Source organism: Desmodus rotundus, chromosome 12 (genome assembly GCF_022682495.2).
Source record: "Desmodus rotundus isolate HL8 chromosome 12, HLdesRot8A.1, whole genome shotgun sequence".
Lineage (NCBI taxonomy): Eukaryota > Metazoa > Chordata > Mammalia > Chiroptera > Phyllostomidae > Desmodus > Desmodus rotundus.
In genome coordinates, this window is record NC_071398.1 from 60,703,891 (window position 1) to 60,729,166 (window position 25,276).

Sequence of the window (25,276 nt, forward strand, 5' to 3'; positions counted from 1 at the left end):
AAAAAAAATGCCCACTCCAACTTCACACCACACACACGAGTCAACCCCACGTCTGGAAAGTCTTTTAGATGAAAATACAGAACATCTTGATGACCGAGGTGGCGTCCACTGGTTTGTCCCTCTCTTGAGGACAGAGGCGTGTCACCTGCAGGATCAGTGGAGCAGGCGGGACCGACCCAGAGGTCCATGGGAAGCCAGGTGGGTGGGTAGGTGGGTGGAATTAAGCCTCCGCCTTTCTCCGCCTGGGAGCTGCACCTCTGGCCGCCAGGAGGCGCTGCTGGAGCGCGGCTCCAAAGGAATGGGACGGGGATTTAGGATTTAACACCAATTACTTATAAGCGCAGCCCTCAGGGTAATCAGGCAGTTTAGCAAACGCGGAATATGTCGGGGCCCTTCATCCTCCAAAGGAACTCGATACAAAAGCTTCTTGAAATGGATTATGAATACGTTCTGGTTATTTTCTGTTTTCTTCCTTGAGTAGATAAAAGTTTTTCTTTCCAGACATCTGTCTTTAACTCCCCCGCCCCCACACCCCCCGAAAAAGTGCTTGATTGTGTTTTGCAGCCTGGGGGAGTTTCTCCTTCTCTCTCAGATAATGACAGACACTCATTTTAATGGTACTGTTAAGGAACTCTGTAAATGTTGCCTTTTGCCCTCAAAGCTTCCAGTATTTGTTTTATTTTATTTTTCTTAAATTCTCACCTGCGAACATTTTTTCATTGCTTTTAGAGAGAGGGAAAGGGTGGGGGGAGGAGAGAGAGAAAAATGATCTGTTGTTCCACTTTCTCATGCATTCACTGGTTGCTTCTTGTATGTGCCCTGACCAGGGATCAAATCGGTAACTTGGGCTGATAAGGACGATGTTCTAAGAAACCGAGCTAGGCGGTGGGGCCCTGGACCTTTCCTTGTGGAGGCTGTGCCACAGGTAACAGGTCACAGAGGGACTTCAAAGGCCACCTGAGCCAGTGTCTCATACTGCAAACACAGGAGTCAGGAGCCAGGATCAGGGCCCCCCCCCCCCCCCGCCGGGACCCCGGGGCCTGGACAGCAGGGTCTGCCGGGCCACACGGGCTGTGGTCCTGTGAGGTGTCCTTGGCTCCTGCTGGCCACCCCCTATGTGGCCTTGGAACTCTGCGGTTCAGGGGCGGTGCCTAGAGGGGGAGGGAAGCCAGACGAGCCTTCCAGTTGCGGTTTGGATTTGTCAGCTGTGTCTCCCACGTGCACTTTCCCTTCCCCTGAGCCAGCGGAGCTCTGGACCAGGTGGGGTTCGGGGGGAGCCACGAGGCGCCGGGGGCACCCAGGCGGGCCTGGCCCTTCGACCTTTGGCGTCCTGGCGCCCACACTGTGTTCCCCAATTCCCGGGGCCGGGTTCCGGACAGAGACTGTTCCCTTGGGCTCTGGGAGTGTAGTCACTGGTCTCCGGGGTGGGGTGTGGGCGGGCTAGGGGCGGGGATCAGGGGAGGAAAGTAAAAGGCTGTGCGCGCCGGGGGTCCGGCTCCTCCACACTTCCGGGACAGACCGCGGTTTCCAAGCCCAGCCTGCAAGAAGCCCGACCGCTCAGAGCGCGATAACCAGCACCATGGCCATGACTCTGGGTTACTGGGACGTCCGCGCGGTGAGCGAGGGGTCTGTGGGGCTCGCAGGGGGGATCTGGCCGCAGGGCGAGGAGAGGGCGAGGAGCCAGGGCGGTTCCCCCTGAGGGGTCTTGCTCAGGGCTGGCCGGCCGAACCCACGCCGACTCCGTCCATCTCTAGGGGACAAGCGCGTGAGCGCCTGCGGGGTGGGGGTGTCTGTTCGTTGGGGGAGGGGTTCCGGTAGCAGAGCCAGTCCAAAGGTCGGGCCCTGGAACGCTGACCGCGGTCCTGCCATCCCTCGCAGCTGGCTCACTCCATCCGCTTGCTCCTGGAATACACCGACTCCAACTACCAGGAGAAGAAGTACACGATAGGGGACGGTAAGGGCATTCCTGTCGCCTCCCGACTCCGGCCCCCCTCCTGCTGATTTGGTACCAAGCACCCGTGCCCGGGCCACCTGTGGCTCACCTCTGCCGCCGCCACTGCCCGAGGGTGGACTTGGGGCTTCCAAGCATCACAGGAGGGGGGACCGCTGGGCCCCTGTGTCAGTGACTGCTGGCTCCCCCTTGGGCTCCTCCGCACTTTATGGAAGCCTCATCCCTGTGGGAGCCTGAGACCTTGGCCTTGTTTCCTCCCCATGTGGGTGAGAGAGTTGGTGTTCAGATTGCAGACTCACCTTTTCAGGGGCCTGGCACCCAGGGAGGAGGGGCGGCTTCAGGGGGTTCTTTCCTTCACTCCATCTTCTCCACCACAGCTCCGGACTTTGACAAAAGCCAGTGGCTGAGTGAGAAATTCAAGCTGGGCCTGGACTTCCCCAATGTAGGTGCAGGGGATGGGGGCCAGAGGGCTTAGTGAACTTGCCTCTCCTCAGATCTCCTTTCCCAGCTTCCATAGAGGTTTGGCAACCCGGGGCCCCTGCACAGCCCCTCAGCTCCCTGGTCTCCTCACTGCTGTCCTCCCATGCCCTGAGCTCCAGCTCATCCTTTCTGACACATGTGCTCAGCGCCCGCCTTGGGCTGCACACCCTGGGCCAGGTCCCTCTGTGCGCCAAATGCAGGGGGGTGGGGTGGGGGGCTCAGGGCCACCTGGGCCTACTGACCTGCCCCTGTTGCCCTTCCAGCTGCCCTACTTAATTGACGGGGCCCACAAGGTCACCCAGAGCAATGCCATCCTTCGCTACATCGCTCGCAAGCACAACCTCTGTGAGTGGGACTGGGGTGGGGACAGGGCGCCTTGTCCCTGGGCTGCCTGGGCTGGGATGGTGAGGGGGAGTCTGTTGTGTGATTGCAGGTGGGGAGACGGAGGAGGAGAGGATTCGCATGGACATTTTGGAGAATGAGATCATGGACATCCGAATGTACAACATCAGAATCTGCTACAGCCCTGACTTTGTGAGTTGCCTCTTGCAGGGCTGGGTGGGTGGGTTTTGAGAGGGGACTGCACTTGTGTTCTTTCTGTGCTGGCCCCCTTGGCCTTGTGACCTTGGAGCTTCTGCAGCTCCACACTTGTCCCTGTACTGCCAGCAGAGTGACCCACATAACCCCAATGCCTCAAATGAAATCTCTGACTCCGTTCTCATCAGCCTTAGAATAGAGTCCAGGCTCCCCAGGGTGGAAGTTCAGTTCCCACCAGTGTGTTCAGTGTGTGTATCCCAGCCCCCCTCTCTGACACCCACAGACATCAGCATAGTTCCCTGTGGGAGGCAGCCTGAGGCACCCACAGGGCCTCTGTGCCTCCACCTCCTCCCTCCCAGCCTTTCAAATTCCCCCCATCTGTCCAGACAGTGCTCAAGTGTCCATTCTGTCACCCACCAGCGGGGACTCCTCATGTCTTCCCCTAGGACGTTTTGGTTCTTTGCGTCTTGCATTCTGCCTGATCTGAGTCCTGGGCTCTGCTAGGTTCCCACAAGCTCTTGGGTCTGAGCCGAGGGAGTGTGTTTGGAGATGTCAGGGACAGTGTGGTGTCCTCTGCCTACCCCCCTCCCCCCCCGCCCCGCCTCCCCCAGGTGGGCGGCCACACCCAGTAGGTGTGCAGTGAACACAGGCAGATTACATTGTAACCTGGGCACTGGACCCAGGTGCTGCTGGGCCACAAGGCTGCTCCTCATGGCAGCTGGGGCTGGGGGGTGGGGAACAGCCCTGGGAGGACTGCCTCTGGCCCAGGGTCTGTGTCTGAGGGTGGTGACAGCTGTTTTGTGCCTCAGGAGAAACTGAAGCCTGAGTTTTTGAAGGTGCTTCCTGAGAAGCTGAAGCAGTTCTCTCAGTTTCTGGGGAAGAGGTCTTGGTTCGCAGGGGACAAGGTAAGGGGAAGGCTTTGGGTGGGGGAGCTGACATAGTCCCAGGTTCCGAGTTTGGCCCCCATTCCTTCTGTCTCGCCTGCAGCTCACCTACGTGGATTTCCTGGCGTATGACATCCTCGATGTACTGCGCATGTTCCAGCCCACGTGCCTGGATGAGTTTGCAAACCTGAAGGACTTCTTGGTCCGCTTTGAGGTGATTCCGCTGGTTCTCTCACTTTTTACCCCTTTTGTCTTCCTTCTCATTCCTGAAGCTTCCTTGGTCCTGGAGCTCACGTGAAGCCTAAGTAGCCCTCACTGAGGACTGGCCGTGTGCCAGGATCTGTCTGCGGCACTGTGCTCACACTGGGTTAAACTGACCTTTACAGCGTTCCTCTGGGTGGAAGATGTATGACCTCCCTTTTATTTTCCATTGTTCATATTCACTGATCTGCCCTTCTTGTGTGAGGCCTGGTGTCCGGCACAGAGGGGATGTAAAGGTGACCCAGCCCTGGAGCCCACCTCCTGGGTCTGCGTGCAGCTGGAGAGGTGCAAGAGTCCCCCGCTGTGTGGTCCTGTGGTCCCACCAGGGGGCTAGAGGTGCACAGCCTGGTCCTCCCCTCCCAGCTCGTCACCCATCACCCTCAGTCAACTCACAGAGGATCAGACGAGTCAGCTTTGTCACAGATTAGGGAGTTTGAGGCACTGTTAGGCCACGGGGTTTTCAGCTTACAGTCTGTGCCCTTTCCCACTCCCATCAAGAGATCCGTTTAGTCAGCTAGTTCTTTGACCTCTGATTCTGGTCCAGGATGGTCAGCCTTGGACATGAGGCAAGAGCTGGGATGCGTGACTGGCTGGCAGGGCTCAGGGACAGTTGTGGCTGCAGTCTGCCGCCTGCTGGGCCAGGCCTTGGTCACAGGCGGTCCCCGGACCTTCGAGTCCTGTAGAACATGCTGGGCACCCTCTGTCTTGGGAAGATGGCGCTCACACACTCCTGTGTGTCTCAGGCCTGGTTGGCTGCAGCAGGTCAGGGGTGAGGTAGGTTGGTCCAGTGAGAGTGGGCTCAGGTGCCAGGCCTGCAGCTGGACTTTCTCCTTCATAGACATGACTAGGGTGGGGCCAGGCTTTCTTACTTTACTTCCTCTTATCAGCTTTCATCCCTGTTTTGCTGAATCACTGGGGAGATCTGGCTTCCTGTAGAAGCTGCCCAGGCACGTTCTGAGCCCTTTTGTTCCCCCTGCGGTCCCTCCTTGGGCAGCCCATGGGAGGCCTGGAGCCTCCCTCTGCAAAAGGAGACTGTTTGTGCAGCCTGGGAGGGTCAAGGCCTCCTGTGTGGGAGGGAGGAGGGGAGTGCCACAGAAAGAGCCAGAATTAGAGAGAGCCAGGCTGCCTCCAGCCCTTCCCTGTACCCAGCAGTGTGGCGTGAGGAAGGCGCTGAATGCAGCTCTGTGTGCCTCGGTTTCCCTCTGATGAATGGTGATGGTAGAACTTACCTTGTAGGGAGGTGGGTGGAGGTTGTAAACACGCGTCATGATCCCTAGTGGGTATAAAGCACCCGGCGTAGCACAGACCCTCCTCGTGTGTGGTGGCCCTTACTAAGGAGTCACATCAATTTTGGGAAACTGGGGAGTTAGCTCAGGAGAGCTGCAGACCCAGTGAAGGCTGTCTTGTGCCCCAGTGCCTGACCCCAGATGGAGGTCTTGCCAGGACCTGACCTCGCAGTGCCTGGAGTGGGGCTGGGGGAGCCCAGGTGGGCAGAGCAGCAGACCCTGATGCCTGGCCTTCCTCTCCCACCCTCAGAGCCTGAAGAAGATCTCTGCCTACATGAAGTCCAGCCGCTTCCTCCGGACCCCTGTGTACTCCAAGGCTTCCATGTGGGGCAACAAGTAGGGCCTGTGAGTCCAGGAGATGGGAGCGAGGAGCACACCTGCAGTTTTCTGCATCTTAGAATGATCTGCTCTGCTTCCTTTTCTTCTTTTAACTCCTTTGCCTCGCCCCTTCCATCTCCAGCTGCCTTAGTGGCCTCTAATCTGCCTCCTGCTTCCCCTCTCATCCAGGCTTTCCAGCCACAGCCTCCCCTTTTTCAGCGAACTTCCAATGCCTCCCACATTAATCCTCTTGCTTTAAAGCCAATGAGACCAACCTCCCCCTCACTGGCTGCTCTGGTTTGAGGAGCCCCCTGGATCCCTGGCTTATAGAGCTCAGCTCTGATGTCCCTGCACCGCCTTGAAGACCAGTATTACCAGGGTGCAGGTCTGCCCCAGCGTGGTTCCTCCCAGCCCTGCCTGATCCAGGCAAAGCCGAATCACAGTGCTGTGCCTTATTCCCTCCTGGCCACTGATTTCTCCATGGGACCTGCTGCTCCCGGGGGTCTCAGTGGTGATGATGGCAGAGGCTGGTTCCTTTGAGATCCTGGGGAGGGTAAGGTGTAATGAGACTTCTCATTCGTTCCTATGTCTGACACCCATGGGGTAGGACCCCTTGTGGGGCTCTCTGTAGAAGGGAGGCCACTTTCCGGACCTGGCTGTCTCAGTCATTCATCGTCCATTCTTGGGGGCTCACCAGGCAGAGCTTTGTGTGCTAGTGAGTGGGGCTCAGAGGCGTCGAGGGTCCCCAGTGGGGGGACCAGGGTTCTCCTCCCTTCTCCATCATCTGGTTTATCACATCTGTGAAATCTCTAGGATTCCATCTCTATGCTTTTCTCAGAGGTCGTAACGGCGCCCTCTGCAGGCTGCTGTCCAGCTGTGCTAGGACCTTGTTCCTGGGTTTAATCCATCATTGTCATAGGCGCCATGAGAGCAGTTTCTTTAGTCCTTGCACCTCTGAAAACCGTCTGTCCTGGTGTGCAGTGAACTGACACTTTGTTCGGGTATAGAACTCTACAAATGAAGACCTTCAGACCGCCGGTGGTATTGCTCAGCTTCTGGAATTCCACACTGCTGATGGGAAAGATGATTCCATTCTGACTTAACTCCCTTGAATCACTTTTTTTCTGATTTAATAAAGTTTTATTTTTTGAAACATACAGCTGGTGGTTCCTGTTGCTCCTGCATCTTCACCAACCACTGGGGCATCCCCACCCTTGGTGTTTCCGGTGTGAATTACTTGAGCTCTGTACTCTGAAGCCAGCTTCCTAAGTCCTCGCTAAGGAGCTCCTTAAGGGCTGCCCTGGCCAAGGAAGCGCGATCTTCAGTCGCTCAGAGACAACAGCTGGGGTTATAACCTTGTACCGGGAGCTCCTTACAGAGTTTATCATGTGTTGCGTTTTCAAACAGGACTAGGTGATTGAGCTTGTCCCCAACTTTGCCTGTGGACCACTTCTTTTTGGCTTCGCCCCCAGATTTGTTCACTGGGTCTTTGTCTTTCTTGGCTGACTTTCCAGCATCTTTCTTCTTCTTGGTGTCCTTGGGAGTTATCGTGAGTCTCGAGGAGCGCCCGCTCCCACTGCTACCTGAGAAGATGTTGGACCAAACGCTTGAATCGCATTGTTTTATACTTAAGAAGCTTTTAGGTTCTTCTTGCCGTTCCGAGCTAGCCAGGCCCTGTGTGGAGAGCTAGGGGATGTCCTCTAGGTCACACTCTTCTGTAAATATCTAAGCCTAGGGTTCCTCCACTGTCACCACCAGTCACCCTTCCCCCATCGGCACTGTGGGGTTTAGAAGTGAATTTAAATCATGCTGTAAATTGTGCTGCTGGGGAGGGGTTTCCTGCAGGGCAGCGCTTGCCACTGTAAAGAGCTGATTTTGTGGGTCTGGTTTTCGGGCAGGCTCAGCTGGAGAAAATACTGCAAATCATCAAAGGCCTCTTAGCCAAAAAAGACTCTTATCCAAAATCCAACCCCCACAAACAAAGGCCCCGGTCTTGAGCAGGTAGTTCCCGAGAGAGAACACCCAGATGGCCACGGAGCATATGAAACTGCTGAACATCATCATGTGTGGAGAAGTTACGAGCGCAGTTGGACCCTACTACATATTCTCACAGGCTAAGATGAAAAGGACCGACGATGGGTCCTGACTGGTGTCGCTCACATGGTTAAGCATCAGCCCGTGAAGCAAAGGTCTGATTCCCAGTCGGGGCACATGCCTGGGTTGAAGCCCGGTGCCTAGTTAAGGTGCATGTGAGAGGTAACCAGTTGATGTTTCTTTGCCTCTCTTTCTCCCTCCCTTCCCCTCTCTCTAAAAACATATAAATATAATCTTTAAAAAAATGAAAGGCTTGACAATGGTTGAATTTACGGAGTCACTGGAGGTGCCATTCGTTGCTGGGGGCACAAGCACTCGCACACCAGCAGTACCCACTGGGATGTAATGCACATCGAGCCTGTGCCCTGGAATCATGGTCCACGTTCAAGTTCAATAGGGATGAGTGTCTGTGTCTTCCAGGGGCGCACACAGGACCCTGGGCAGCTTTATTTGAAGTAGCCAACAATTGACAATAATACAAATGTCTACCAATGGAAAAATAGACCGACTTGGCGTATTACTGTGATTCCACGGTCCCTGTGAGGGACCCCTACGTGACTGAACGTACAACACTAATGGGATAAACGCCCCACTGTTAACATTGGATTACATTGTAACCTTGGACGACTCTCACTGACAGCGCTGTCAGTTGGCAATGGGTGCAGATGCAAAACACATGCTTCGTAGCTGTATCCTCCTGAAAGCCAACACGCCAGACGAATCCAAGGGGACGGAGGTCAGCTGAGTGGGGCCCTTGTGTGTGGGGGGTTGCTCGTTAGCGGGGCCTTGAGAAGGGTGGAAGTGTTTTCTGTTTCACTCTGGGGGTGACCCAGAAGAGTATCCTATGTAAAAAGCCACAGAGTGGTACGTGTGACATGTGAGTGCTTTGCTGCCTATCATGTGTACATATTTATTGATGTGAAGATTTCATCACTTGTTCTCTAGGGTCTGTGACTCCCCGTGGCAGAGGCAAGCTCACTGTGTCTGACCCTGGACCAGTGCCCAGGGGTGGGAGGGGTTGGTGGTCTGACAGGCAGAACTGCACCACCCGTGGACCCTGGAGGGCCAGGCTGCCCAGCCATCCACCATGTTCTCTGCGCAGGTCTCATTGTCTCGACCCAATCTACCGTTTGGTACCCACAGCAATGGTCCCAGGGCAAGACTGATTCCAGGTCGTCCCTGTGGACAGCCCTCTGTGTCAGCGGGCGGCCAGGGGACTGAGTGCTCGGGCCTCCTCCCTGCTAGCTGCAATGCCCTCGAACTTGTGAACGCATCTGTTCTTTCAGAGTTCCCGTCATCTGTTTTCACAGAAGCACTCAGCCTTCTCATATCCTTTAAAAAAGGGAAAATATCACCAACAAGCCTAAATGTATTTTGTTCTTAGTTTTCCATAAACCTAATTGATTACTTTGCATTTGATTCTTACCACTCTTGGACACATGACTTAGGAGCTGGGTCCTCCAAGGCACGCAGAGGGAAACCCGGGGACCCCGGCTCCCTGACTCTGTGCTGGCCATGGGAGTCCCTGTCCCCGGTTGGGTGGGCTGGGGAGACACGTGGCATCAGGCATTCCAAGGGTCTGGAGGAGCTTTCTGGCTGGCGTGAATTGCCTTCACACGCGCTGAGGGACACTCCGGCTTTGAAGCGCCCGCCCATCTTTGACTTTAAGGGGCGGTCTGAGCCCCCCTGAGGCTTTGGGAACTCTGCGGCCCAGGGGCGGTGCCTAGAGGGGGAGGGAGGCCAGGCGAGCCTTCCAGTTGCGGTTTGGATTTGTCAGCTGTGTCTCCCACGTGCACTTTCCCTTCCCCTGAGCCAGCGGAGCTCTGGACCAGGTGGGGTTCGGGGGGAGCCGCGTAGCGCTGGGGGCACCCAGGCGGGCCCGGCCCTTCGACCTTGGCGTCCTGACGCCCACGCTGTGTTCCCCAATTCCCGGGGCCGGGTTCCGGACAGAGACTGTTCCCCTGGGCTCCGGGGGAGTAGTCACGGGTCTCCGGGGCGGGCTTAGGGGCGGGGACCAGGGGAGGGAAGTAAAAGGCTGTGCGCGCCCGGGTCCGGCGCCTCAACACCTCCGGGACAGACTGCAGATTCCAAACCCAGCCTGGAAGAAGCCCGACCACTCAGAGCGCGATAACCAGCACCATGGCCATGACTCTGGGTTACTGGGACGTCCGCGGGGTGAGCGAGGGGTCTGTGGGGGCTCCTGGGTGGGATCGGGCACGAGCGCTCGGAGAGGCCGCAGAGCCCGGGCGCTTCCATGTGAATGGTCCTGCTCAGGGCTGGCCGGGGCAAGCCCAACCCGCCCCGTCCATCTCAGTGGGGCGTGTACGTGGGCGCCTGTGGGGTGGGAGTGTCTGTGTGCTGGGGGAGGGGTTCACGTAGCAGAGGGAATCCCGAGGTCCTCCGTGGACCCCTGACCGCGGTCGGGCCCTGCCCTGCAGCTGGCTCACTCCATCCGCTTGCTCCTGGAATACACCGACTCCAACTACCAGGAGAAGAAGTACACGTTAGGGGACGGTAAGTGCATTCTTGTCGCCTCCCAACTCCGGCCCCCCTCCTGCTGATTTGGTACCAAGCACCCTTGCCCGGGCCACCTGTGGCTCACCTCTGCGGCTGCCGCTGCCACTGCCCGAGGGTAGACTTGGGGCTTCCAAGCAGCACAGGAGAGGGGACAGCCGGGCCCCTGTGTCAGTGACTGCTGGCTCCCCCTTGGGCTCCTCCGCACTTTATGGAAGCCTCACCCTGTGGGAGCCTGAGACCTTGGCCTTGTTTCCTCCCCACGTGGGTGAGAGAGTTGGTGTTCAGATTGCAGACTCACCTTTTCAGGGGCCTGGCACCCTGGGAGGAGGGGCGGCTTCAGGGGGTTCTTTCCTTCACTCCATCTTCTCCACCACAGCTCCGGACTTTGACAAAAGCCAGTGGCTGAGTGAGAAATTCAAGCTGGGCCTGGACTTCCCCAATGTAGGTGCAGGGGATGGGGGCCAGTGGGCTTAGTGAACTTGCCTCTCCTCAGATCTCCTTTCCCAGCTTCCATAGAGGTTTGGCAACCCGGGGCCCCTGCACAGCCCCTCAGCTCCCTGGTCTCCTCACTGCTGTCCTCCGACTCCCTGAGCTCCAGCTCATCCTTTCTGACACATGTGCTCAGCGCCCGCCTTGGGCTGCACACCCTGGGCCAGGTCCCTCTGTGCGCCAAATGCAGGGGGGTGGGGTGGGGGGCTCAGGGCCACCTGGGCCTACTGACCTGCCCCTGTTGCCCTTCCAGCTGCCCTACTTAATTGACGGGGCCCACAAGGTCACCCAGAGCAATGCCATCCTTCGCTACATCGCTCGCAAGCACAACCTCTGTGAGTGGGACTGGGGCGGGGACAGGGCGCCTTGTCCCTGGGCTGCCTGGGCTGGGATGGTGAGGGGGAGTCTGTTGTGTGATTGCAGGTGGGGAGACGGAGGAGGAGAGGATTCGCATGGACATTTTGGAGAATGAGATCATGGACATCCGAATGTACAACATCAGAATCTGCTACAGCCCTGACTTTGTGAGTTGCCTCTTGCAGGGCTGGGTGGGTGGGTTTTGAGAGGGGACTGCACTTGTGTTCTTTCTGTGCTGGCCCCCTTGGCCTTGTGACCTTGGAGCTTCTGCAGCTCCACACTTGTCCCTGTACTGCCAGCAGAGTGACCCACATAACCCCAATGCCTCAAATGAAATCTCTGACTCCGTTCTCATCAGCCTTAGAATAGAGTCCAGGCTCCCCAGGGTGGAAGTTCAGTTCCCACCAGTGTGTTCAGTGTGTGTATCCCAGCCCCCCTCCCTGACACCCACAGACATCAGCATAGTTCCCTGTGGGAGGCAGCCTGAGGCACCCACAGGGCCTCTGTGCCTCTCCCTCCTCCCTCCCAGCCTCTCAAATTCCCCCCATCTGTCCAGACAGTGCTCAAGTGTCCATTCTGTCACCCACCAGCGGGGACTCCTCATGTCTTCCCCTAGGACGTTTTGGTTCTTTGCGCCTTGCATTCTGCCTGATCTGAGTCCTGGGCTCTGCTAGGTTCCCACAAGCTCCTGGGTCTGAGCCAAGGGAGTGTGTTTGGAGATATCAGGGACAGTGTGGTGTCCTCTGCCTGCCCCCCTCCCCCCCCCCGCCCCGCCTCCCCCAGGTGGGCGGCCACACCCAGTAGGTGTGCAGTGAACACAGGCAGATTACATTGTAACCTGGGCACCGACCCAGGTGCTGCTGGGCCACAGGGCTGCTCCTCATGGCAGCTGGGGCTGGGGGGTGGGGAACAGCCCTGGGAGGACTGCCTCTGGCCCAGGGTCTGTGTTTGAGGGTGGTGACAGCTGTTTTGTGCCTCAGGAGAAACTGAAGCCTGAGTTTTTGAAGGTGCTTCCTGAGAAGCTGAAGCAGTTCTCTCAGTTTCTGGGGAAGAGGTCTTGGTTCGTAGGGGACAAGGTAAGGGGAAGGCTTTGGGTGGGGGAGCTGACATAGTCCCAGGTTGCAAGTTTGGCCCCCATTCCTTCTGTCTCGCCTGCAGCTCACCTACGTGGATTTCCTGGCGTATGACATCCTCGATGTACTGCGCATGTTCCAGCCCACGTGCCTGGATGAGTTTGCAAACCTGAAGGACTTCTTGGTCCGCTTTGAGGTGATTCCGCTGGTTCTCTCACTTTTTACCCCTTTTGTCTTCCTTCTCATTCCTGAAGCTTCCTTGGTCCTGGAGCTCACGTGAAGCCTAAGTAGCCCTCACTGAGGACTGGCTGTGTGCCAGGATCAGAGCTGGGATGGGTGACCTGCTGGGAGGGCTCAGGGACAGTTGTGGCTGCAGTCTGTCGCCTGCTGGGCCAGGCCTTGGACACAGGTGGTCCCAGGACCTTCGAGTCCTGTAGAACGTGCTGGGCACCCTCTGTCTTGGGAAGATGGCGCTCACACACTCCTGTGTGTCTCAGGCCTGGTTGGCTACAGCAGGTCAGGGGTGAGGTAGGTTGGTCCAGTGAGAGTGGGCTCAGGTGCCAGGCCTGCAGCTGGACTTTCTCCTTCATAGACATGACTAGGGTGGGGCCAGGCTTTCTTACTTTACTTCCTCTTATCAGCTTTCATCCCTGTTTTGCTGAATCACTGGGGAGATCTGGCTTCCTGTGGAAGCTGCCCAGGCACGTTCTGAGCCCTTTTGTTCCCCCTGCGGTCCCTCCTTGGGCAGCCCATGGGAGGCCTGGAGCCTCCCTCTGCAAAAGGAGACTGTTTGTGCAGCCTGGGAGGGTCAAGGCCTCCTGTGTGGGAGGGAGGAGGGGAGTGCCACAGAAAGAGCCAGAATTAGAGAGAGCCAGGCTGCCTCCAGCCCTTCCCTGTACCCAGCAGTGTGGCGTGAGGAAGGCGCTGAATGCAGCTCTGTGTGCCTCGGTTTCCCTCTGATGAATGGTGATGGTAGAACTTACCTTGTAGGGAGGTGGGTGGAGGTTGTAAACACGCGTCATGATCCCTAGTGGGTATAAAGCACCCGGCGTAGCACAGACCCTCCTCGTGTGTGGTGGCCCTTACTAAGGAGTCACATCAATTTTGGGAAACTGGGGAGTTAGCTCAGGAGAGCTGCAGACCCAGTGAAGGCTGTCTTGTGCCCCAGTGCCTGACCCCAGATGGAGGTCTTGCCAGGACCTGACCTCGCAGTGCCTGGAGTGGGGCTGGGGGAGCCCAGGTGGGCGGAGAAGCAGACCCTGATGCCTGGCCTTCCTCTCCCACCCTCAGGGCCTGAAGAAGATCTCTGCCTACATGAAGTCCAGCCGCTTCCTCCGGACCCCTGTATACTCCAAGGCTTCCATGTGGGGCAACAAGTAGGGCCTGTGAGTCCAGGAGATGGGAGCGAGGAGCACACCTGCAGTTTTCTGCATCTTAGAATGATCTGCTCTGCTTCCTTTTCTTCTTTTAACTCCTTTGCCTCGCCCCTTCCATCTCCAGCTGCCTTAGTGGCCCCTAATCTGCCTCCTGCTTCCCCTCTCATCCAGGCTCCCCAGCCGCAGCCCCCCTTTTCTTCCGTGATGTTCTTTGTCCTCCCATGTAATCCTCTTGCATTAAAGCCACCTCCCCCTCACTGGTTGCTCTCGTTTTAGGAGCCCGACCCGACCCCGTGGCCTGTAGAGCTCAGCCGGAGCCCCCAGCACAGCCCTGAAGACCCATATTGCCAGGGTGTAGGCCTTGCCCCCCAGCGTGGTTCCTCCCTGCCCTGCCTGATCCCCAGTGAAGCCGAATCACACCTGGTTGTCTTGTTATTCTCTCGCCACTGGACTCGGGACTGACTGTGTTGGAGTTTGGTAGGCTGTCCATTTTCCCTGTGTTGTCTGTGACGGCTGTGCGGTGGGGATGTGTGTGTGGGGTGGTGGCAGGGAGAGGGACAGGTGGGAGTATAAGGTTTCTCCCTCATTTCTATCTCTGTTCTTGCGTGTGTGCCTCACTCAGTGTGGGGTGTCCGCTGCTGGTGTGGGACCCTAGTGGCCACGTCCTGTCACCCTTTCCTGGAAGTGCCCCCTGCGGTAGATACCCCTCCTGTGTACTCATACATCACATCTCAATAAAACACAACCCACTGTGTTGTAGTCATCGTTTCTATGTGTTTTCCCTCCACCTCCATCTGGGATCCACTGAGGAGCGAATCCATGTCCTGTTGGACTTTTAATCTGTGATTTCTATCGTGCCGCCTGAACATGTATTCAGCAACGGTCTGAAATCCGAGTTTCCTCCAAGTGCGACCCTGGTACACTCTTCAGCCACTCTTGGAACTTGGAGCTCTGCGTATGCTTTCTCCCAGCCACCGGAGACACAAAGCAAAGCTCAGACAATTTTGAATGCACAGGTCTGGGAGAAGGAGCCCGCAGCTCTTTCTAACTTTAGCATTTCATAGGCTTTAGCTGCTGTTTGAATAACTTGACCCAACCTGGGCGGGCCTAGCGTGAGGGGCCAGAGGCCAGCCCATCTATGTGGTCGGGAGGTGTGCGGGCAGTGGGTGCTAGGGCACTGGCAGAGGTGTGTGCGGGACGCGTGAGAGCCGTCTGACCAGCGCGTGCCTCAGACAGCGGCCGGGCCTGGAGCGGGTCCTAGGAGACCCGCAGCCTGGAGGCCCAGCCGTCCACAGGAGAAGATGTGGAGAGGCGTCTTGGGGGGCAATTGCCCAGGTGGTCTGCGCCTGCAGCTGCACTTCTTGCAGTTATTAAATAAAAAAGGGAGCCAGGGCAATCATGTTCAAAGTCACTGGGAAATAATGGTTAATAAAAAAAGATAGAACTGACAAAAGTTCAGCAAGGCTAATGAAAGTTTATGAAACTGGTAAGATAAAAGTTCGTGGGGCCAAAGCTTATTAAATATTAACTTAAAGACAGGAGGGATAAGAATAAAAAAGAAACCATGGAAACTAGGAGTGGCGCTGTGATTAACAATAAACAGAGAGGATAAAAATGTGAAATCAGAGTCACACAGATATGGGTCCAGAACAGGGGTTGGCACATGTTTTCTGCAGAGGCCCAGATGCTAAATATTTGGCTTTTCAGGTCCTGTGGTCTCTGTCACCCACTCCCCCACCCTGATCGTGGGAAAGCTGCCCAGACAATACGGAAGTGGATGGGTGGGGAGCTGTCCCAGTAGAACCTCAGCAACAATGGCCCTTTCCCAACTCCTGATTCAGAAGCTTAGATTAGAAGGGCATAGCTATGTGGAAGCCTAAATATTTGATGTAAAATCTAATCGGTGATTATCAAGGAAAAAGAACAGAACGCAATCTTTAAAAGGAGGGAAGACATGGTAACAAAGATGGCAGCAAATGAAAACAATTCTGGACACTGTGGTCAAAGTTCTAAAGGCTAAAAACATACGTTTGAAAGTCTGGGGCATGGGGCCACCAACACGGCCACCTGACTGGGTGCATCCAGCTGTGGGAGGACCGGAGACCTGGGGTTCCCCGGGACTGTCACAGTGCTCAGCCAGCAGCGTTCAGGGCGTTTCTTCCCCTGCCACAGTGCGAACCCGAGGGGCTGGTGTCTCCCCACGGGTCTGTCATCATCACCTGCTGTCAGTTACAACTTTGCAGCCTCGAGTCCCTCCGCTGTTACTGTATCAGCAGAGAAAGGCAAAGCTGATAGAGACCCCGAGACGGCAGCTGATAGAAATTTGAAGTTTATTCTTCTGTCCTGTTCAGGGGGGAATAGTCCAGGCTGGTGGGGCAGCTGTGCTCCGCGGGGTTACTCAGCGATTCCAGCTCCTTCTGTCTCATGGCTCTGACATCCCCTAGGGTCCTTCCTCACGTCCTGGTTGAAGCTGTGTCATGAGTATGGGAAGGAAAACCCAGAAAACCCAAGGACGCAAGTTTCCACTATGCAAATGCAATGCGGCTGAAGGTGTATATGTCACAGTCGTTCACCTTCTATTCGTGAGTTCAGATGTGTGGCTCTACCTAGTCACAGGGGTACACCCCTATTTCCGAAGGACGGATTTGGGTGGTCCACGGCAATCGCTCCCACACCTGGAAAATTGGGGAGAAAAGTTAAGCCCCAATCCCGAGGAAACTGTGGGGTTAAGCCAGCAGTTTGAAGTAGGGAGGAGAAAGGCGGAGGCATCCAGGATAAGGTCTTATTTTCACGTATACCCAACGGGAGTGGCACATCACTTAGAGTTTGTCCCCTCTGGCTGCTGGAACAGGGAAGGGATTTATTACAGGTATCAGGTAGCTCACGGAATCCCTGGGAGGCCAGGGGGTTGGCCCTGGAGGCTGGGCCGCCAGGGACTGAGCCTAACCACATGTGGGATTGTTCTAGAGAACCCCACACGGCCATGGCGGGGCACAGGCGCCCCTGGCACTGGACACTGGGTGCGAGTGTCCCATCACAGCTGCCTCCCAAATCCTGGTCCTGCCAGAAAACAAATCCGCAGGGCCTGCTTCTTTAAGACTGAAGTCCTGCGCCCCTATGTGCCATTCACAGAGCCTGGGTCCCCTGCCTGCCCCTGAGCCACAGGGAGGCTGGAAGAGCAAGCAAGTTAGCGAGGATTAAGTTCTGCTATAAATAATAACAGTGGCTGAATAGGACAGAAGCTTATTTCTCTTGTAAGGAAAGATCTGGAAGGGGACAGTGAAGCTCCAGTAATGTTGGCTTCATGGTAGCCTCAAGGACTCAGCTTTTTAACTTTCTGCTCCCTCACCCTCAGCGGGAGGTCTCCATCCTCTGCCACCTCATAGCGCAAAATGACTGCTGGAGCCCCTTTGCCTCTGCCTGTGAAACCGCAAGAGGCCGAAAGAGGAGTGGGGGGCTGTTCTTCTCTTCCTAAGGAAACGTCCTGGAAGTAACCTGTAGCATTTCTACTTATATCTCAGTGGCTAGAGCTTAATCAGACCGGAAATGGCATCTCTCACCTGGGTAGTAACCTGCGCAGCAGAAATGGAGGCGCTGGGACACAGAAGTTGGGGAGGTGAAGGCTGAGGGCCAGCGAAGCAGTCCTGTACCTTGTGGACTTAAAACGAGAGAAAACCCCCACCTGTCAGAAGCATGTTTCAAAGATGCAGAGGAGAGATGACCAGCCGAGACGTGTTCTTTTCCACGGGAGCTCTTCCAAACAATCGCCATGAGGAACAGCCGCCACCAGAAAACGCTCCCACCTAACACCAGGCAGCCAACCCCGCACAAACAGAACCACATTCACCCTCCTTTGCCCCAAGTAGGAACAAACCAAAGAATCGTCAACTCCTGAGCCGACTTGCAAGTTTGGGAGTCCCTGGGTAACAACGTTCAGATCGGTATTCTGAAAACCACAGACCGGAGCATGATGTCCGGGACCCCCCCACGGTCGCCCTATGGGAAGCAGGGAGGGAGGGGGAGCGGGGAGCGGGGAAGTCAAGCGAGCTCCGCGGTGCAGCGGAAAGCGCGTGACCAGCGCTGCGTTGCTCACAATGCTCGTGGGAAGCCTCCTTCAGCGAGATGACCCAGAAGAGACAGTGGCGGCATAAGACTCTCATTTTTATCGGTATCAGCCAGCCTTTGGATTGGCTCTCGTCTCCGTCCCTCTGGTGACCCCTCTTTCAGGTTCACTGTCGTCCCACTGTGTTAGCCTGTGTTTTCCTAACTCCTGTGACCTGCGGAGTGAAACTTTCATTGCTGACAGACACAGAGGGACATGCCTGCTGCCACAGGGAGACCCAAGACGGGGAAGCAGAGACTCAGAGGGGCCGGTCCTGATGGGTTCCAGAACAGCGGCTTCCGTGGGTGCTAGTCGTCCTGTTCCTGCGTAATCAGCCCTGCCTGCTCCCATCCGAGTCCACTTTGCGGGGTAGTCCCCACAACCCCCCAATAAGGCAGAGCGCTGCCCGAAAGCCATCCCTCCCCCACCTTTTCCCAGGGCTCTTTCCACTTGAAACAAACTTTGGAAGGAAGCAGATCGGGTTTCAGTCACGGTTCAAAAGCCTCTGTTAATACAAGGGAAGCGTTCCAGCGTAGGACATACAATACGGACATCTTCTAATTCTCCTCAGACTTCTCACACGGCGCGAACACGACCCTGTTAGATGGATTTCCACCCCTTTGCACCATGGGAACCGCTCCCTCCCAATAACCTCGGGCTGGCCCTCTGGCCCCAGGTGGGCCCACACAGCTGCACCTACCCACTTGAAATTCAAATACACACACATCCGCTTAATCTTTTGTTCTGAATTTAAGGCTCACATGTGATTCACCTGTAAATATTTCCGTTGAAAATCCTCAGAGAGCCTAGCCTGTTGGTTTCCAGAAAACTTTTTTTTCTTCAATTCGGCCTAAGCCAGGAGTGAGCCAGACCACGGTCTCACAGGACCCCGCTCTCCAGCCAAGGAGTCCTTTGCTGGTATTGGGACCTTCCCCAAACTCCTTTTTATCAGTGTGGCTCATTGCTCAACCGCGTCCTGCTGCCGAAGGATAAGGGATGTGCGATTTCTGTTTGAAGTCCAGGTTCCGGGAGTTCTGAGCCCTCAAGCTGGCTTGTAAGGCAGGCAGCAGCCCCCACCCCACCCATCCCCTCAGTGAAATAATGTTACAACAATTTCTCTGGAGTCCAGTGCCTTCTGAGCTGGAAATACCTTAACCCGGTTGCTCAACCTGCAACATTGAATACAAATGAGCATCTCTAATACTTTTTGGGGAACTGCTTCTATCACAAGTTGGGTTTGTTTTTTTTTTTTAAGCTCTCATTGATACTGTTTGCACAAACCTAACACTAGTATACTACTGTTATTCGCTCACAAGTGTGGTAACTAGAAAAACTTGGAGCATGTGATTTGTTTTTTTTCGAGCTGAGATTTCCGTGCTATACGTTTCACCTGTGGACGTACGCTTTTTAAACCTCTCCTTTCCAGCTGCCACGTTGCTGTCTTTCCCAGATCCTTTCCACAGAGGACTGCGGGGCTGATTTCCTGGTTCCCTGTCTTCTTCTCTGGGCCGATAGGGCGGACCCCCGTAAGCCCACCTTCTGGCCCCTGTGAAACCGTCTCCTGCTCTGGGGTGAGCAGGACCAGCGATGTGCTTCTGATGGAAAACAGCAAAAGTGATGAGAGGGCGTTCCCATGCCTTTGTGTAGGGCTGTGGTGTCTTCCTGGGAGACCCTTCCTCTGCCGGTTTTGATGAAGCAAGAGGCGCCCCTTGCAAGGAACGAGGGCAGCCTTCAGCTGACAGCCAGCAGGAACCTGAAGCCCGCTGTCCAGAAGGTCGAGGACCTGAATTCTATCTACAATCCCGTGAACTTGGAAAGCCGACCCCTCTCCAGTTGAGCCTTGAGATGAGACAGGAGCCCTGGCTGACACACTGACCTCAGCTTTCAGGTGAGACCCTGAAGCGGGGGACCCTGTGCCGCTGTGCGCAGACCCCCAGAGACCGTGAGATGATGTGTGTGGGCTCACGTTGGTAGAGTAGCGGTGATATTGTTACATAGCAGTAAATAATACATTCCCTTTCAGATTCCTGGTCACATCCATCCTCTCTGCAGTTTAGAGGCATCCACAACCTCTCTGCCCCCGCTCCCTCCCCCAGTCTATAAGGCCTTCCCTTAAGGCACCCATCACTGGCTCACACTATGGAAATTCACCTCAGTAGTCCTCAGATGACAGGACAGGGAAACTCCCGCCTCCCACCTCTTGCTGGTGGCAAAAGGTGGGAGTTGAACTGCTTCCTGCCTTGGGTCTGTACTAGACCCTTCTGAGGCAGCCCTCCTGACGTCACCCGGTCCCCTGGCCCACTCAGCCCTTGTCCCTCCCTCCCCAGAGAGAGCCTTGGCTCCTGGTCACAGGGTACAACAATCTGGCCCTCTACTCAAAGACTTTGCTCTGCATACGGAGCGGAGCCAATTCAACCTCCGCAGGAGACAGCTTCCTTTCCGTTTGCTTTTTCTTAGAACAGGCTTCTGTTACACAGTAACACAGGAAGGCGCTCCCACCCCCCGCTCCCTAGACAAGTCCTTAGCCTTTCTTTCCCCAAGTTCTCCTTTGACCGCCTCCTTGGAGCCTGGTTGGTGGGTCAGACCCAACTCCACGCATCTCACGCACACAAATGTATCCACAGAAAATGCTTACCTCAAGGTTTCCCTTCTTAAAACATAAAGGTTTTATATTATACATACTAATCTGCAACCTAATTTAAAAAATTCCACAATGTGTCTTGGGGATCTTCCCACGTTAGCTCACAGTTCAATTTCACTTTCATTGCCGCCTGGTATCCCGCAGTATCGATGGGCGAGTGTGCGAATTCCCCTTTTGTTACTACAGACAACGCCGTGATCTCAGTGTGCCCTTAGGTGTGCGTGTTTCCTACACTACAATTACTGGGTCACAGGACACAACTTGATTTTTAAGAAGACATGACAAACTGTTCTCCAAAGTAGTTCTATCAATGTGTAAGGTCCCCAGAAGGAAATGCCTGTCACTTTCCCAAACCTTGCCAATCTTTGTAAACTTTTATATTTTTGTTCATCTGAAAATTGGAAAAATGGACTCTTATAATTTAAGTTCCTTGGATTATAAACATCTCTTTAACTTTTTAGGGGGCCTTCAATATCTCTATTCCTATAAATTGTTTGTTCATAGATTTTTGTCCATTTTTAAAAACTCTGTCATCGGGAGCGGGGTGGGGACAGTGGGAGGAGGGGATTACAGGAAGTACTATAAAGGACACATGGACAAAATCAAGGGGGAGGATGGAGATGGGGGAGGGAGGGGGGTCAGCCAGGGTGGGGTGGAGGGATGGGGAGAAAGGGCACACAACTGTAATTGTATAACAAGGAAAAATTAAAATTAAAAAAAAAACTGTCATCACGATTCACAGGAAGCTTTCTATAGTCTTTGTACCGGTCCTTTGTTTTTGTCTCACTCGTCATTTAATCGTATCCATGCGCGATCATAGGTGATAAAAATCTGACACTCCTCAGGCTTTCTTGTCTTACCAACATTCTTCTCACCCTCTGAGCACAAACATTCTCACACGGTCATTAATTCCTCCCCAGCTTTGTGTTTAACGTTGGGCCTCAAATTCTCGGTGCGTTAGCAGTAGTGAGCGGTGTGAGGTGGGGCTCCATCATTTTTAATCGCTAAGTAGTGGTCCCAGCCGTGCGTGCTGGTTAACCCCTGGCCTGAAACACTGTCTGCATCACACTAGACTCCCACAGAGAAGGTGTCTGAACTCCTACACCACAGCCTGTTTTACCCCAAACCTTCACCACCGGGTCTTCACAGGGGCTGCAGGCCCGCACAACACACGTGCCGTCCCACCCTTATCTCCAGGGCTCACCCTCCAGGCTTAGGCAAGGCCCCCCAGACACTGAACACCGTTGGGGGTGGGGGTGTCAGTGTCACAGGGACTGAATCACATCTTGGGAATTCCCCAGGTCTCCCCTCCTCCCCCTCCCCAGCCTTTACACCCAAGAGAAATCCAGCGGCACGCCAGCAGCCTAAGTGCTATTTATTGAGAAGAGCAGAAAAGGAAGCATACGGGCCCCCTGCAGGCAGGAGGGCACAGACACAGTGCGAGTCGGCTCCCGCTCAGCACACTCTCTTGTTGCCCCACAGGGCCATCTTGTTGTTGATGGGCATCTTGAAGAAGCGGTCAGACTGCATGTAGGCAGCAATCTTCTCCAAAGCCTGAAGGGGAAGCACACCACGCCTTAGAAAGACCAGCGCAGCCCGACAGACCCATTTCAAACCAGCGGCGTTCACAGGCTGTGGGTCCTCCCCACCCTCTCCTGTAAACAGCACCTGTCGGGTATAGAAGCCAGGCCCTTCCCAAGACTTAAAGGTTTGGAGACATCCAATCACTGATTCCTTTAGGCCCAGGGGGGCCTGGTGTTTTGTAAGAGAAAGCTGCAGGGAGCATCCATTACCTCAAAACGGCACATGAAAGCCTTCAGATTGGGAAATTCGTCCAGGCACCTGGGTTCAAACATGCGGTTCTGATCCAAGACATCATAGGCGAGGAAATCCACAAAGGTGAGCTGGAGAGACAGTAAGATGGTGAGGTCTGGGGGCGCATGAGCACCTGCACAGAAAGGTATCCTTTCGCTTTCCTTTCTCCCACCTTTTCCCCTGCAAACCACGAGAACTTCCCCAGGAACAAGGAGAACTGTTTCAGTTGTCCAGGCAGCTGGTCCAGGTACTGAGGCTTCAATTTTTCCTGGGAGAGAGAGAGAAGAGCTGCCACCACGTTCCTGGCGAACCAGGGCACGGGCCCACGATGGACAATACGTGCCCCTTCTCCGGGCACCCTCCTCTCACTGCCTTCAGGTCGGAGTGGCAGCACGGAAAGGAGGGGTTTGGAAGGGAAGAGGAGCCGGCACCAGAGTGACAGGACCAACAAGCCCCCACAAAATAGGAGTTCTGCCCTGTTCTGACAGACCGGGTTGGTGGGGAGGTGGCAGCAGAAGCATGGAGAATCAACCTCGGGTTCCTGCAGGCCCCTTTCTCCCGATGCCTGCCTGCTAAGGAAACTCACGTGGTCAGAGTTGTAGCAGACTCGAACCAGCTGCAGGCGGAAATCCATTACTTGGTTCTCCATGATGTCCACTCGAATCCGTTCTTCTTCAGTCTCGCCGCCTGTAGGCCAAACGACAAGAAATCACTCTCGGCATGCCCATGCCCAGGTGAGCACACGGCCCTGTCCCCTCACCTGCCCTACCCCACTCACACATATTGTGCTTGCGGGCGATATAGCGCAAGATGGCGTTGCTCTGGGTGATCTTGTTCTTACCGTCCAAGAGGTAGGGCAGCTGGAAGGAAAAGGACAGGTCAAATGATCAGCCTGACTCTCTGTCCTTGGGAAGGTGAGACTTGCAGGGAAGTGAACAGGAGAGAGAAGGTGCTGTGTTAGGAGAAAGAAGAAAGTAAGTAGAAGGTAGTGACTGGGTCCCCACCTGAATTTAGACGGGGGTTCTTAATCTCTCTGTGGATATGTGTGTGTGCCGGCCATGCACCCTTTTGCAGAATAAGGTCTGTATATATTTTTCAGATTTTATTATTTTTTTAGACGGAGAAGGGAGGGACAAAGAGAGGAAGAGAAGCATCAATGTGTGGTTGCCTCTCGCAGGGCCCCAACTGGGGACCTGGCCTGCAACCCAGGCAAGTGCTCCGATTGGGAATCGAACTGGCGACCCTTTGGTCTGAAGGCTGGCAATCCACTGAGCCATACCAGCCAGAGCAGAATAAGGTTTTTAAATGCTTAAAGCAAATTACATATGTTTACATAATTTATAAAAATATTAAGAAATGAAATTGTAACAGTAATCAGTGGCTATTAGTGAATTAAATAACAAGCAGATATAATAGCTACCACAATTGCAAAGTATGATGGATATAAATATTTATTACAATAGCTACAACACATCCAATGCAACACAAAAATACCTGATTTCTACAACTGACAGTCACAGACAGGCTAATAACCAGTGTCACTTACTGCCTATATTCATTATAGAAGGGACTGTTAACTTTCAGTTAGTGGTTAGTGGAAATGAAAATGTAATTTTTTTCTCCACTCAAGTTCAAGAACCCCTGAATTCTACTTACTCTATCCAGGTGAAGAGCCCCTATTCTAGATCTCCCGAGACCAGATAGGGAAGAAGCAAGGATATACTTCGCAGCCTGCCCTTCACCGCACCCCCGCTTTTTGCTAAGCCACCTACGTTAGGAAAGTCCAGGTCTAGCTTGAATTTCACATCCAGCCATTGGCTTCTATCATAGTCAGGAGCTGTAAGAGAGAATTAAGTGGGACCGAACCTCCTTAATATCCCCCCTGAGAACAATGGAAAGGTCTCAAGAAATAACCTAGTCCAGAGAGCTCATGCTCCCAGGCCCCCAAAGCTTAACACTGTCATCTCTGGGGCCTATTTGGTTAAGTGTGAGGAAGGGGTTGGGCTACTGCAGAGGGCGAATCCCAGCTCCAGATAAAGGGATGGGTCTCTCCCCACACAGGACATAGCAGAGATCTTCCAGGTGACTGGGACGCTAGTCCCACTGAACTCTGCAGTGATACCAACTTCGGGGCACAAACGAAGTGTTGGAGGGCCAGCTTCGCTGAGCTCGGAGGCCCACTGGCACCCAGAGCGGCCTTACCTCCCCCGCACGTGTACCGTTTCTCCTCGTAGGATGTACCGGTGAACTCCAGGAGCATGCGGATGGCATGCGCCAGCTGGGGAAGACAACCCCGGTCAGCGCCTGCGCAGCTCCCACCCACCCCAACCCCCAACCCGCCATCGTTCCCCACCCAGGGCTGCCGAGACCCCTGCTGAGTTAGTCGTTAAGCCACCTCCCGGAATGGCCCCTGGCGACTGGCTGGCTACCCTCTCCCGCGCCCTGGGATCCCAGGGGAGGGGCAGGGTCAGCCCCAGCGGCCAGGAAACTCCTGGGGGGCTGGCAGCGCCGTGTTGCGGAGAGGGGAGCCTGGCTCCGAGGAGGGCCCCTTCTCTGGGAGAGCGCTGGCCCCAAGCTCCCAGCCACCTCTGCGTCCGTCTCCCTGATCCAGCGGCTCGGCGGTTGACACGGTACTCACCCCGCGAATATCCCAGTAACCCAGAACCACAGCGGACTTAGACGACGACATGGTAAAGATACTCCTGTGCCTTCGGGGACCAGAGACGAGAGTCAACGGGCGGGGCTTTATACCCGCCGTGAGGGGGCGGGGCCAACGTGAGCGCCCTCGCTCCGCCCCCACCGTCCTGGTCCGCCTCCTAACGCACGACCACTGGGCCACGCGCAGGCGTGGCTTCTGTAGACCTTGGGGATCAGGCCGGGCGACCCCGAGGCAAGACCCACGAGGGGCGCGGCGCGAGCTGGGGGTCTTAGGGTTGGGACTTTGCGCTCCAGGTGGGTGGGTGCTGCACTCCGTCAGTGGTGCCAGCGAGGGTGGGAAGAACCCAGATCCCAAGAAGTGAGGGCCCTGGCGACTCCCTCCGGGGAAGTGAGATTCATGCTATGAATATTTATCTAGGGGGCTGGGGGCCGGGGGG

At 55.3% G+C, this 25,276-nt stretch overlaps 3 protein-coding genes, 1 long non-coding RNA gene and 1 pseudogene across 8 annotated transcripts; 2 read left to right on the forward strand and 3 right to left on the reverse strand.

Annotated features, from left to right (window-relative positions):
- Window positions 1-1,457: 1,457 nt before the first annotated feature.
- LOC112313988 (glutathione S-transferase Mu 1) lies at window positions 1,458-14,382 on the forward strand. 3 transcript variants are annotated; one of them, XM_053914719.1, is made up of 9 exons: window positions 1,458-1,615; window positions 1,879-1,954; window positions 2,329-2,393; window positions 2,695-2,776; window positions 2,865-2,965; window positions 3,778-3,873; window positions 3,956-4,066; window positions 5,650-5,744; window positions 13,900-14,382. In XM_053914719.1, the coding sequence occupies exons 1-8, from the start codon at window positions 1,580-1,582 to the stop codon at window positions 5,737-5,739; spliced, it is 657 nt and encodes a 218-aa protein (XP_053770694.1). In that variant the 5' UTR covers window positions 1,458-1,579; the 3' UTR covers window positions 5,740-5,744; window positions 13,900-14,382. The 3 variants fall into 3 exon arrangements, with proteins under 3 accessions (XP_053770694.1, XP_071076089.1, XP_024426357.2); XM_071219988.1 differs by lacking the exon at window positions 13,900-14,382 and adding an exon at window positions 7,719-7,855; XM_024570589.3 differs by lacking the exon at window positions 13,900-14,382 and having other exon boundaries at window positions 5,650-6,874.
- LOC128779756 (small ribosomal subunit protein eS25-like) lies at window positions 6,847-7,778 on the reverse strand (annotated as a pseudogene).
- On the forward strand, window positions 9,828-14,382 carry LOC112313835 (glutathione S-transferase Mu 1). The gene is made up of 9 exons (XM_024570458.3): window positions 9,828-9,986; window positions 10,250-10,325; window positions 10,705-10,769; window positions 11,071-11,152; window positions 11,241-11,341; window positions 12,155-12,250; window positions 12,333-12,443; window positions 13,538-13,632; window positions 13,900-14,382. The coding sequence occupies exons 1-8, from the start codon at window positions 9,951-9,953 to the stop codon at window positions 13,625-13,627; spliced, it is 657 nt and encodes a 218-aa protein (XP_024426226.2). The 5' UTR covers window positions 9,828-9,950; the 3' UTR covers window positions 13,628-13,632; window positions 13,900-14,382.
- A 360-nt stretch (window positions 14,383-14,742) lies between these two features.
- On the reverse strand, window positions 14,743-18,412 carry LOC123480706 (uncharacterized). Of its 2 annotated transcripts, none has more exons than XR_006656794.3 (3): window positions 18,187-18,412; window positions 17,184-17,900; window positions 14,743-16,298 (listed from the first exon to the last, which is right to left on the reverse strand). It is a non-coding gene; the product is annotated as an uncharacterized lncRNA (long non-coding RNA). The 2 variants fall into 2 exon arrangements; XR_006656795.3 differs by having other exon boundaries at window positions 18,154-18,412.
- Window positions 18,413-21,726: 3,314 nt separating this feature from the next.
- LOC112313548 (glutathione S-transferase Mu 3) lies at window positions 21,727-24,970 on the reverse strand. Of its 2 annotated transcripts, XM_024570124.4 has the most exons (8): window positions 24,820-24,970; window positions 24,384-24,459; window positions 23,954-24,018; window positions 22,960-23,041; window positions 22,768-22,868; window positions 22,354-22,449; window positions 22,160-22,270; window positions 21,727-21,920 (listed from the first exon to the last, which is right to left on the reverse strand). In XM_024570124.4, exons 1-8 carry the CDS (start codon window positions 24,868-24,870, stop codon window positions 21,822-21,824), a joined length of 681 nt encoding a protein of 226 aa, XP_024425892.1. In that variant the 5' UTR covers window positions 24,871-24,970; the 3' UTR covers window positions 21,727-21,821. The 2 variants fall into 2 exon arrangements, with proteins under 2 accessions (XP_024425892.1, XP_053770695.1); XM_053914720.2 differs by lacking the exon at window positions 23,954-24,018.
- Window positions 24,971-25,276: the final 306 nt, after the last annotated feature.

Coding starts and splice junctions, on each gene's coding strand:
- LOC112313548 (XM_024570124.4), bottom strand. CDS start 24,870: ATGTCGTCGTCTAAGTCCGCTGTGGTTCTGGGTTACTGGGATATTCGC. Junction 24,460..24,819: donor GTTACTGGGATATTCGCGGG/GTGAGTACCGTG, acceptor TGTCTTCCCCAG/CTGGCGCATGCCATCCGCAT. Junction 21,921..22,159: donor CTTTCATGTGCCGTTTTGAG/GTAATGGATGCT, acceptor CTTCCCCTTCAG/GCTTTGGAGAAGATTGCTGC.
- LOC112313988 (XM_053914719.1), top strand. CDS start 1,580: ATGGCCATGACTCTGGGTTACTGGGACGTCCGCGCG. Junction 1,616..1,878: donor GTTACTGGGACGTCCGCGCG/GTGAGCGAGGGG, acceptor CATCCCTCGCAG/CTGGCTCACTCCATCCGCTT. Junction 2,966..3,777: donor TCTGCTACAGCCCTGACTTT/GTGAGTTGCCTC, acceptor TTTGTGCCTCAG/GAGAAACTGAAGCCTGAGTT.
- LOC112313835 (XM_024570458.3), top strand. CDS start 9,951: ATGGCCATGACTCTGGGTTACTGGGACGTCCGCGGG. Junction 10,770..11,070: donor TGGGCCTGGACTTCCCCAAT/GTAGGTGCAGGG, acceptor TTGCCCTTCCAG/CTGCCCTACTTAATTGACGG. Junction 11,342..12,154: donor TCTGCTACAGCCCTGACTTT/GTGAGTTGCCTC, acceptor TTTGTGCCTCAG/GAGAAACTGAAGCCTGAGTT.